The 12,788-nt window shown below is 39.2% G+C and overlaps 1 protein-coding gene across 11 annotated transcripts in view; it reads left to right on the top strand.

Moving 5' to 3' along the window:
• Window positions 1-12,788, top strand: part of Ccdc150 (coiled-coil domain containing 150) — a 102,271-nt gene that overhangs the window by 26,358 nt on the left and 63,125 nt on the right. For all 11 annotated transcript variants that reach the window (XR_013109539.1, XR_013109536.1, XR_013109535.1 and 8 more), the window contains 5 exons: window positions 2,167-2,259; window positions 7,387-7,494; window positions 9,226-9,350; window positions 9,711-9,888; window positions 10,427-10,495. Coding sequence is in view for 2 of the 11 variants with exons in the window: in XM_076931908.1 (XP_076788023.1) it covers window positions 2,167-2,259; window positions 7,387-7,494; window positions 9,226-9,350; window positions 9,711-9,888; window positions 10,427-10,495 (573 nt within the window). In the remaining 9 variants the exon portion in view is untranslated. The remainder of the gene's footprint in view (window positions 1-2,166; window positions 2,260-7,386; window positions 7,495-9,225; window positions 9,351-9,710; window positions 9,889-10,426; window positions 10,496-12,788) is intronic.

Here is a 12,788-nt window from a genome sequence, read left to right as displayed (position 1 = left end):
GTAGAACCTCTCTGAGGACAGTTATGCTAGGCTCTTGTCTGCACTCATAACAGAGTATCTTTACTAGTGTCAGGGTTCTTGCCCATGGGATGGGTCTCAATTTGGGGCAATCATTGGTTAGCCATTCCCCTCTTTAACTGCTGTCTTGAAACTCTATTTAATAAAGTCTTATTAAAAATTGTTTTATTTATTTACATTGCACATTGCCAGTCCTACCTCCAAGAGTTCTTCCCTTTGCCTCTGAGAGGGTGCTTACCCACCTGTCCCCATCTCATTCCACCACATTCCTCTTCCCTGAGGCATCAAGTCTGTATAGGATTAGGTGTATCCCCTCCCACTGAGGCCAGACAAGGCAGTTCTTTGCTACATATGTGCTAGAGGCCACAAACCAGTCTGTGTATGCTCTTTGGTTAGTGGCTCTGTCTCTGGGTAGTTGGGGTCCAGGTTATTGACACTGTTGGTCTTCCTATGGGGTTGCCATCTCCTTCAGCTTCTTCAGCTTTTCCCCTAACTCTTCCATAGGGTTCCCTGACCTCAGTTCAGTGGTTGGCTATAAGTTATCTGCATCTGTCTCAGTCAGCTGTTGGTAGAGCCTCTCAGAGAACAGCCATACTAGGCTCCTGTCCGCAAGCACAACATGGCATCAATAATAGTGTCAGGGTTTGGAGCCCACCTATGGGATGGATCCCAAGTTGGGCAGGAAACTGGATAGCTTTTCCTTCAATCTCTGCTCTATTTTTGTCCCTGCAGTTCTTTAAAAAGAAATCATAACTTTTAGAGCAGTTTTAGATTCACTGCAACACAGAACATGAAGTGTGGAGATTTATTTCCTAGGTAGCTCCTGCCTCTACATGCTTCGCCTATCTACTCATGTATAGCCTCCCTGGCTATCAGTATTTCTGACTGGAATAGCAGGAGTACTCTAGATGAATCTACATTAATGTATCATTTTAGTAAATTATTAGCATACATTAGGGTTTATTCTTGGATAGTTGTTCATTCTTTGGACTTAGATAAATGTATATTCTTATATTTATAGGAATATATATATATACATACATATATATAAATATATATATGGATATATATAGGGATACACACACACACACACATATAGAGAGAGTGATTCACTTCCCTAAATCCCTTTTCCTATTTATTCCTTTCTTTCCCTTGGTAACCATTGTGCTATAGATCTGCCTTTCCCAGAATGCCATATGGCTAAAATCATATATGTAAACTTTTAAATTGGCTTCTTCAGTTTAATAAATATTTAAATTTCCTTTGTATGTTTTGATGGTTTGATAGCTTATGTCTAGTGTTAAATAATATTAAATTACATGAATGTTGGGAGGGAAGAAAATGGAAGGGGAAATGATGTAATTATAATCTCAAAAAATATAAGAGAAATAGCTTTTAAGAGAAGGATTTTTTCTTTAATAGAGTAATTTTTCTTCTCATAAGTTTCCTGATAGAGTTATGTATTTTATGAGCAGTTCACTTGAGCAAGTGTACAGCCTCCAACTCTTGCTATGGGGACTAGAGTGTAGCAGCAGTGAGTGTTCTGCTGAAAAAATAGACAAGTGCTTGAGCCAGGGGACTTTAGGAAGTGGAGTTGAGTGAGATTCTGAAGGACATCTTGGGTGCTTTCGAGTTCAGCAAGTAAGAATGAGGCTAATGCCAACCCTGCAAGGGGCTTTGTGCACTAAACTGTTACCTGATTGAGCAACCTATCTTCCGAGGGAGACCCTGGAAGATAGGCTGCTCAGTCATGTAACAGCTTTAGTTTGTAAGAATTTGCCAAATTATGTAACAAAGTGCTCCACCAGTTTTCACTCCCACCAGCAGCCAAAGAGAGTGCTCTGCATTCATATAGGCTTAGTAAGCCCTGCGAGAAATGAAAGGGTGTCTTAAAGTCAAAGATATCAAGACACCACACACACACGCGTGTGTGCCTGTGCACAAGCACACACACATACACACATGTGCACACACATGCATGTACATGCGCACATGCACAGGTGGACACATACACATGCACACACATGCATACATGCACAACATGCACACCTTAAACTGATAGTGGTCGGAATACAGACATTTTAATAGAGATATGCATAATATCTTGCACATGTGATAAAGAAAACAACTGTCTTTTTCCTCCAATAGCGTACACAAATGTCTCTCAAGAAGGAACATGAAGAAAATACATATTTAAAATCTGAAATACTATCCCTTCAAGATGTATCAGGAAAAGCACAGGTGAATCTTTTGCTTTCTTTGTCTTAAGATGTTAATATTTGTTTTATTAAAGAACCAAGATTAATAGCCTGATTATATAAATTCATATCTCTTTCATCTAGCTTTTTATCTGCAAGGTGGGCTTCATCTATGAACCACTCTCAAATTAGGTACATTTGGATTTCCCTCACCCAAATTCCTTTGCCTCTGTGGTGCACAAGGTATAAGGCTAAATGAGTCACAAGTTATACTTTACTCCGTAATTTAGTCATTATATCAGGCCTTTTTTCTATGATAAAATACCTGACAGAGGTAATGTAGGCAGGGGCTTAGTGTGGCTCACAGACTAAGGTGAGCAAATCATGACCGCAGAAGCTCAAGGTCACATCACACCTATATTGGGAAGGGGGTGAGAAGTGTTGTCCTCAGTTCACTTCTCCCTCTTACCCAGTTTGGGACCTCAGCCATGGGATGGTGTCACCCACATTTAATGTGGGCCTCAGTTAACCTCGTCCTGAAAATCTCTCACAGGTATGTCTAGAAGTTTGCTTCCATGGTAATTCGAAGGCCCATCAGGTCAGCAACAAGATTATCCATTGGCGGGATTTCCCTTCCCTCACTCAGCGAATTTCTAGAGAGCTCCACAGCAAAGGCCATACATTAAAGTGGTTGTTCTGTTGAATGCTCTGTATCAGATAGCACAGTAGGAACGTAATAAATGTTTGTTAGATATGAGATTTTGTATGATCATTTTCTATAAGGAGTTGTGCCCAAATGTAACTTGTGCTTTATATTATTACATGAATGTATATTGAAAACAGTAATGGAACACACAGGCAAACTGTTTCACGGAGCCCAGGGAAGTGTTTATCACTGAAAGCAGCTTTTCTGTTGGCACAATTTGATTGCAATAGTGTTAGTGTCATTGTGCTGCTGTGCTTTATAATAAAACGGAATTAAAGAATATCCTCTTATAATCACTACTATTCCTATCCTAATACTAGTTAACACTTTCCAGACAATTCTAAGCAGCTTGAATTACTAACAAATTATAATCCTTTTAAGTGCAAGATTAGAAATGATCACTCATGTTTATAAGATAAGGAATATCTTTAGAAAGGTTTGCCAGCTCAGCTAGCAAAGTGCCAGAGGTTTTTAGGAGGGGTTGTTTTGATTTGTTTTGATTTAGATAATTTGGTTATAAATTCCTTAGCTATTTTTTTTTTCAGAAATGCACCCTTATCCTCAGTGAAATTTCTCACTAAAATATATGCATGCCCCAAACCAGGTATGAAAGTGCTCACCTGTGACCCCCATACTCTGCAATCAGAGGGCTAGATGTTCAAGATCCTCTTTAGCCACCAAAAAGTGTGGCCAGCCAATCTCAGCAACAAATAAACAAAACCCCATAAAATGCCTGCCCATTTTACCTTAAAAAACAATTTGAATGTACATCTGCTACAAAAATGTGGATTTATGAGGCTGAAGGCAGGGGTGTAGCACAGTGTGGGGCAAGCAATTTATGTATTTACAGCCCTGGGCTTAATCCCGAACCTCAAAAAATACAAATTTCAGTATAAAAGAATTATTATCTACCTACTGGTATGTTACAGGGGTTTTGTTTTGTCCTGAAGGATTAATCTTAAAAGAGTAAAATCCATATTTTGCTTTTGTAAGTATTATTATTGGTGGTGAAAGAACATGGATATTTTATGTTATTGGGTAAGTAATTCTCCATGTTGATGATAAAATACTGAAAAACACACTGAATGTCTGTATTATTAGCTAGACACTTGCACTGAAATTTTATTCTTTGAAAGTCTTACTCTGCTTGTCTTGTATTCAGAATTGTGAAATGAGTAAATTAACAAATGCCTGCGGTGGCCCAGAAATAAAACCAGTTAATTGGTATTGATCCCTTCCTCCCTCTCTACATGACTTCTACTTCTGGCAATAGCATCCAAAATGATTTTTTTAATTTTAAAAATATTTTCCCTGCACCCTTAAAATATTTCCTATTTGTTGGAAATTTCAATTTTTTATGATAGCATATTTTTAAAAGTCATGTGGATTTCTTATTTTTTAATTGCATATTTTCTTTATTTGCATTTCAAATGTCATCCCCTTTCCCGGTTCCCCTCTCACCCCCAAAACCCCTTATCCCACCTTCTACCCTGCTTCTATGAGGGAGTTCCCCTACCCACCCACTCCCTCCTCCCTGCCCTCGAATTCCCCTACACTGGGGCATCACACCTTCACAGGACCAAGAGCCTCTCCTCCCACTGATGTCCAACAAGGCCATCCTCTGCTACATATGCAGCTGGAGACATGGGTCCCTGCATGTGTACTCCTTGGTTGGTTTATTCCCTGGGAGCTCTGGGGGTTGCGGGGTCTGGTTGGTTGATATTATTGTTCTTCCTATGGGTTGCAAACCACTTCAGCTCCTTCAGTCCTTTCCCCTCCAATGGGGACCCCATAGGGAACCCTGAGCTCAGTCCAATGGTTGGCTGGGAGCATCCATCTCTGTATTTGTCAGGCTTTGGCAGAGCCTCTCAGGAGACAGCTATATCAGGCTCCTGTCAGCATGCACTCCTTGGCATCCACAATAGTGTCTGGGTTTGATGACTGTATACAGGATGGATCCCCAGGTGGGGCAGTCATTGGATGGCCTTTTCTTCAGTCTCTGCTCCACACTTTGTCTCCGTATTTGCTCACATGAGTATTTTGTTCCCCTCACTTTGGTCTTCCTTCTTCTTGAGCTTCATGTGGTCTGTGAATTGGACCTTGGGTATTTTAAGCATTTGGGCTAATATCCAAATGCTTGTGAGTGCATACCATGTGTGTTCTTTTGTGATTGGATTACCTCACTCAGGATGATAGTTTCCAGTTCCATCCATTTGCCTAAGAATGTCACGAAGTCATCGTTTTTTAATAGCTGAGTAGTACTCCATTGTGTAAATGTACCACATTTTCTGTATCCATTCCTCTGTTGAAGGACATCTGGGTTCTTTCCAGCTTCTGGCTATTATAAATAAGGCTGCTATGAACATAGTGGAGCATATGTCCTTGTTATATGTTGGAGCATCTTCTGGGTATATGCCCAGGAGTGGTATAGCTGGGTCCTCAGGTAATGCTATGTCCAATTTTCTGAGGAACCGACAGACTGATTTCCAGAGTGGTTGTACCAGCTTGCAATCCCACCAACAATGGAGAGTGTTCCTCTTTCTCCACATTCTTGCCAGTATCTGCTGTCACCTGAGTTTTTGATCTTAGCCATTCTGACTGGTGTGAGGTGGAATCCTAGAGTTGTTTTGATTTGCATTTCCCTGATGACTAAGGATGTTGAATATTTCCTTAGGCGCTTCTTGGCCATTCAGTATTCCTCAGTTGAGAATTCTTTATTTCTGTACCCCATTTTTAATAGGGTTGTTTGATTCTCTGGAGTCTAACTTCTTGAGTTCTTTGTATATCTTGGATATTAGCCCTCTATCAGAAGTAGGATTGGTAAAGAACTTTTCCCAATCTGTTGGTTGCCGTTTTTGTCCTATTGACAGTGCCCTTTGTTTTACAGAAGCTTTGCAATTTTATGAGGTCCCATTTGTAGATTTTTGATCTCAGAGCATAAGCCATTGGTATTCTCTTCAGGAATCTTCCCCTGTGCCCATGTGTTCAAGGCTCTTCCCCTATTTTCTCCTCTGTTAGTTTCAGTGTATCTGCTTTTATGTGGAGGTCCTTGATCCACTTGGACTTGAGGCTTATACAAGGAGATAAGAATGAGTCAATTTGCATTCTTCTTCAAGCTGACCTCTAGTTGAACCAGCACCATTTGGTGAAAATGCTGTCTTTTTCCCACTGTTGATTTTAGCTCGTTTGTCAAAGATCAAGTGACCATAGGTGTGTGGGTTCATTTCAAGTCTATTCCATTGATCTACCTGCCTGCATTGATCACAACCATTTACCACAACCTCATGCCTTTTCTGCTTGTGCCCCACACCATCTCCCTTACAACTTAATGTCCTCCTTTTTAAAATTCTTATTACCACAAATCCAATTAGTGCTGTCCTTTGCATGTGGGTATGTGGCTATTTACTGGGACAGGGGAAACCTACCAGCAGCCCCATTTCCCAAAGAAAGTGACTGCTTCTCCTTCAGTAGCCATCAGCTTCCAATAGCTCCTGACTGGCTTTATCCTGTGCAGTTTATGAGCAGATAAACACAATCCTGGGAGTTGTGTGACAGTCCTGCATGTCCTGATGTCAGCAACTCACACCGATCCTTCACATCTGCTACTGGCTCTTCTTTTCTTCCCTCTGCAAAGTTCTGTGAGCTGTAGATAGTGGAAGTTGGTATAGATGATCGTTCCACAGCTGAGCACTCCGAGTTATTTACACTTAGTACTTTGATACGTTACAGTTCTCTGTATTACCCACTAGTTATTGTGAAAAGAGGCTTTCCTGACCAAATCTGAGGGCTGCACAAATCTCCAGGTATAAACATAAATATGTAGAACGAAATTTGACTGTATGAGCAGTTAGCAAAGCAACAGCAGTAGCTTTCCTCCTAGGGCCCATTATTTCGCCAGTCAGGAGCTTTAAACCAGGCTTACAGCTCCAGCCTGTAGAACAAACAGCCAATCAGAAAGCAGTTGGTTACTTTAGTAACAATAAGCCCCTGTTGCACCAGTGGGCATGTAGCATATCTTGCTAGCAGGTCATTATTGTAGCCTGCAGGATCCAGTGCTGGGAAGACCATTGCTATCTTTTCTCTCCTAGCTGTCAGTTCAGCATCTTCTGAAACTCTGAAAGCTAGCTAGCAGTGAGAGAGTTTCCTGTTCAGTTCAGGGTTGATTTTGCTGTTTTACATCCAAAGTGAGCACTGTCCTCAGCAGCAGGGTCTTACCATCTAGTTACAGCAGGCAACTAAGAACAGAGGCAGTAGTGTATGTCATTTGCATTACCTCTGGGGCTTCCCTGATCAATAACTCATAGGAAAGTTTTGAAAGGAGTTTAAACTAATGAAATATTAATTGGTAATATGTTATCTAAATTAGGCTTACATATAGTGGGTTACTGTGAAATCATTAAAAATAATATGTAAGTAAACATAATTATTAGAAAGACTTGTGACTTGCTGTATATTTTGCCTTAGGTTTTGAATGACCAGCTTTCCAAAAAGTGTTCAGAGCTAACCAGCATGCTTCAGGTTGTTAAAATGGAAAATTCCAGAATTATTGCTGAACATCATGCTATTTTGAAGGTATTCTTTTGACACTCAAATTTATTTTATTTATTTATTTATTTATTTATTTATTCCTTTGTTTTCCTTCCTTCCTTCCTTCCTTCCTTCCTTCCTTCCTTCCTTCCTTCCTTCCTTCCTTCCTTCCTTCCTTCTTTCCAAAACAGTTTTATTTATCCCACACTGAACTCAGATTCATTATGGAGCTAAAAATGACCTAGACTTTTGATCTGCTACCTCACCCCTCCACCCTTCTGCCCCTTCACCCCTCAGCCTCTGCCTGACTTACGTACCCCAGCAGGCTTGTCTGAAATTCACAATCCTTCTGCCTCAGCCTATAAAATGGTGGGATCACAGGCTGTTATTATAACCCAGTTGTTATTTTTTTACCCCCACCCCCTTAGTCGTTATTTTTTGATTAGTAGTTTCTTCCTTTTTTGAAAGGGGTGATTTGGCTTTACAATTCTATGGTTTTTAATGCTTTCCACACAAATATCACTTTAGGAAAAGTAATGACCTATTCTAGTATTTATGTAATAATGATATATACTTTAGACTTATTTTATGTATATGAGTGTTTTTCTTGTATGTATGTTTGTATGTATGTATGTATGTATGTATGTATGATGTATATATATGCACCATGTGCCTGCCTGGTGCCAGAGGCCATCAGAAGAAGACATTGGAGCCCCTCAAACTGGAGTTATGGATGGTTGTCAACCACTATGTAGGTGCTGGGAACCAAACCTAGGTCCTCTGCAAGAGCAGCAAGTGTTCTTCTTGATCACATAAGCCATCTCTCTAGCCCTTAATGTTGGTATACTTACAATTGCATCTCAAATACTTAATTTCCCACAAAACATCTGTGACTTGCCAGTTTCCTTATAGTATGCTAAGAATACTCTTGACTTTGACTCTAGCTATTTTGAAATTCTGTTCCTTTATTAAGACTGACTGACTTTCACCACAAAACTCGATCATCCCAATAAACACAGATAATTTTACAAATTCTGGTCCTTGGACACTAAGAAGTAGTGGCTTGTATGTGAGATACTGCAGCATTGTTATTTGCTTGCTTGCTTTCTTTGTAAATACTAATAATGATATTAAGGATTTTACATATGTTACAGCCTCTAATTGTTATAGCTCCTACATGTTATCCTTATTTTTCCAATAATAAGTTAAATAAAAGCTAATTATGTAGTTATTATGTTACAAGGCTTGAAAAAGTATTATGGATTGTAGGTAGAAGTGTTGCTAATTAGAAAATAGTGAGCCAGAAAGATGGTGAAAGCAATGAATACTCCTGTTAGCACAGCATATCTGAGGGCAGCACAGGTGACCTCAAAGGAATCCACACCAAACTGCTGAAAACACTTCTCCCCAAGACAGTTTGGAGGAAAGGAGAAAAGAGAGATGAAAGGTCTTTGCATGTAGTGTTTGGATGAGTTTCTATTATTTTCATATTTTAAAGTAAAGTCATATTGAGCTTTTAAGATACTAAAATATTTTAATATAAATTTTATTTTTGAAAACATGTTGTCTTTTATAGTTTCACAAAATATATTCAAGGCTGGTAAATAATACTTCCTCATCTTGTCTAGTAGAACTATAAAAATGACAGAATTGTAGCCGAAGAGAAGTCTGGGTACTCAAACTATAAAGGCTTATGAAAATGAAACAGCTTTTGAACAGTTACTTTGAATATCAACTTATCAACTTGCAAATCAGCATTTCCTACTATTCTCTCAGGTGGAGCAGAAAATGATAACAGAGACATTTCAAGAGCAAAATTTACTGTTAGACGCAGCCCATACCAGCATCACAGGCGAGCTCCAAACTGTGCAGAATGATAAAGCGCAACTCCAGACACACCTGTAAGTAAGCGGTGTCATACGTGTGCACCTGTAAGTAAGCGGTGTCATACGTGTACATCTGTAAGTAAGCGGTGTCCCACGTGTGCACCTGTAAGTAAGCCATGTCATACGTGTGCACCTGTAAGTAAGCGACGTCACACACGCATAGCTCTCTGTTCATTCACAGTAGTTCTCACATTTGTGAGTCTGTAGGGATAAAGAATTTTGCTCTTGAGGAATTAGTTTGCTAGAACATTCTAGTAACTGTTGTCAGGCAGACGTCATGTTAAGAACATTTACATGGCCTAGTAGGCCTCTACTAGTATCCTCTGGCCTAGTAGGACTTGGCTAATTTGATGACTCTTTCTTCTTCTCCTCCAGAGACCATTTAATCCTTGAGCACAATCAGTGTCTCCAGAAAGCACAGGAGGCTGAGAAGAGGACAATGGTGCAAAAAGAACTTCTGGAATCAACTATTGCAAGACTACGAGGTGAACTGGAAGCATCAGTGCAGGAGAAGAAGTCTCTGCTGGAGAAGAATGAATGGTTTCAGAGGGAGGTAGGTGGGAGCAGGTTTCCCTTCTAGTTGAGATATAGAATGATGTTTCAAGGTTGTGCTCTAGTGGAAAAGATGAAAACAGAAGCAAACTGCCTTTTAGTAGTTTGTCATAGATGCCACTAAAGAAGTATGTATTCTCCAGCATGTAAAGTAGTCTAGGCCAAATAGTAACAGTGTGTTCTTCCCACATCACTAGTGTCAATGGATAACTTACACATCCTCCTATTAATTACAGGGTCAGAATTTAAAGACCCATTTGCTGTAAAGGAGCAGGAGAGCAAGAGTTAACAGGACACAGCCCTACCTTAGAAGTCAGAGGAAAGTGGCAGAATCTGACATGTGGGCGTGTCTTTCTAATTGCAGGGCTATTTGTGAAGTCTGTTCTGCCTCAGAGATTCCCTGTTGACCCCTTTTCTGAGAGGATGTACTTTCTCTGCAGTGTGGGTATTAATTGACATGTAGGGTATTGTCATCTGCTATAGTAGAACCTGTATCTTCTAAAAGTTGATGCGTTTCTTTTTTTTTCCTACCTCGGCAGGTTTATAAGACAGAAAAAGAAGTAGCCAAAGAAAAATGCAATTTGGAAAAAGAATTAGCTGAAAGCAAGGTATCCATTCCATTTCACTTTTGATGTTCATTTTATTTTGTTTGTTCTCTATTGCTGCCTACTGCATCTGCTTATTTTACTGAGTACAGTATTTACCCATGGTCCAGATAGGGCACAAAGCTGCTGTCACTTAGGCCTTCTAGGGCTTTTGGGAGAAGTTGCTCATTGAGCCATTTGGGGTTTGCCTCTGTAAGCCATCACTGTCTCTGGCCCTAGAGTTCACTGAGTACTTTGGCCATATGTCCCCTGAGACTGGGTTAATGGGTCCAGAAGAGGCAAAGGAGTAGTTTCTGACTCTGCCTATTTTAGATATAACAGCAGGCTGGCTTTTGTATCATAAGTGCCTGTGAACACCTGCCACTTCATCTTACATTTTTTCTTTAGTTGATTACATTATATTTGTCCGTCCTTACAGACTAGCTCACAAGTAATTTGATATGTGCACGGAATGTATAACAAACAAGGGTAGCGAGTACTTCCACATCTCATGTTAGTGGTTCTGTAAGCTGTAGACTCCATCTCTAGACAGCTTGAAGAACCTCACATACTGTACTCAGCAGCGCTTACCCTACTCTGCTGTCAAACACTAGGATCAGCCCCTCCCTCCCCACACGCCTGTGTTGTGATAACTCTTATTTACCTCTGTGCTATTCCTGCTTCTCATCTCTCTTTAGTCTTTAATGATCACTAGTCTATTCAGTTCTTCTGTAAGATCAACTCTAGTTTTTATGAATGAGTACAGACAAGTAATCTGTGTCTGGCTTATCTCAATTAACATTTATGACTTGCATTGATCTTCTTGCCTGTCCTCATGATAATATGAGTCTTAATAACAATAGTTTGGACATTAAGATTCATGAGTCTAATTTTTAAATGGTTTTGATTGTTTTGAGCCTGCATTTCCATATGATCTTTTAGGATGAACATTTCTGGTTCTGTAAGAAAGGACAAGTGCAATTTTTATAGACTGTGCAGTATACAGTCTATAAAAATGTATAACTCTATATATTTTGGGGGAGCACTGCAGTTTTAATACATTTTTTTCTTTGTCGTGTATAAGTTGACTAGAACTTGTGCTGCAGTGTTGAGGTGGGGACAGACACCTTGTGCTGTAGAATTCTGGTAAGCTCCCCTCATGAAAATGAGAAAATGCCCTTCTACATTTAGTTTTGGAGAAATTTTTGTTATGATACTATTTTAAATTTTGTCAAATGTTTTATCTGGAAATATTGAAATGATCTTAAGGATCATGTTCTTTATTTTACTATTCTGTATTACATTTTTTGATTTCAAATGCTTTTTTTTTTTTCAAAAGTTGGCTTACAGCCCATAGATACATTTCACTTGGTCATGTGATATACACCTCTTTGTATGTTGTGGGTTGCTTAGTTGAGTTTTTAAAATCCATATTCATAAGATATCTTGTTCTATAGTTTTGTGTGTGTGTGTGTGTGTGTGTGTGTGTGTTAACTGTGTGTTAACTTTGGTTTTCATGCCATATTAGCCTCTTAAAATGATTTGGTAAATATTTTTGGCTAAGATTTTTTGAGGGGTTTGTATTAGTTCTTCGTTAAGTGTTCTTGTAGTATTTACTAGTGAAGCCATCTTGTTACAGTCTTTGCTTTGTGGGAAGGGTTTCTTGTTGATTTTCTGCTTTATATTACTACTGATTCAACCTTCAACCTTCTGTTGTTGATCTCTTTAGAGTTCCATAATATCTCTCCCCCCCCCCATGTGTGTGTGTGTGTGTGTGTGTGTGTTTTCTTCTGTTTGAATTTGTTTCAACAGATATGTTCTTTCAAGGAATGTGTCCATTCCATCTAGGGGGCCTAGCTTGTTGGCATACATGTGTTCTGAGCTCATAGATGTTTACTTCATAAGGTCAGCAGGAATGTCCTCTATTTCACTACTATTCGGTAATTTGTATCTTCTCTATTTTTCCTTAGTTAGTCCAGCTATCTGCCTTTTGCTTTCAGTTATTTTCCTGTACTTTAATTTGTGCTCTGTTTGCTTTGTATTTAACTTGTTTGTTGATTTCTAGTTTAAGTTTTAGCTTTATTAATTTTAATGTTATTATTTTGTAGTTGAGAACATATGTTAGATGATTTTGGCCCTTTTCAATTTATTGAGAGTTGCTTTAGGACCTAACATATCATAGAGATTGTTCCATGTGTACTTGAGAAAAATCTGTAGTCTGCTCTTTGGAGGAATTGTTTTCTTCAGTCTCTAGGTTAACAGTATCTCAAGTCTTCTGTTTGCTCATGTGTCTCTTGTCTAGTTGCCCTGTTGAGTA

Source organism: Arvicanthis niloticus, chromosome 3, assembly GCF_011762505.2.
Source record: "Arvicanthis niloticus isolate mArvNil1 chromosome 3, mArvNil1.pat.X, whole genome shotgun sequence".
Classification (NCBI taxonomy): Eukaryota; Metazoa; Chordata; class Mammalia; order Rodentia; family Muridae; genus Arvicanthis; species Arvicanthis niloticus.
The sequence above is the reverse complement of the archived record's forward strand: the minus strand, read 5'-3'. Positions and strand labels throughout refer to the sequence as shown.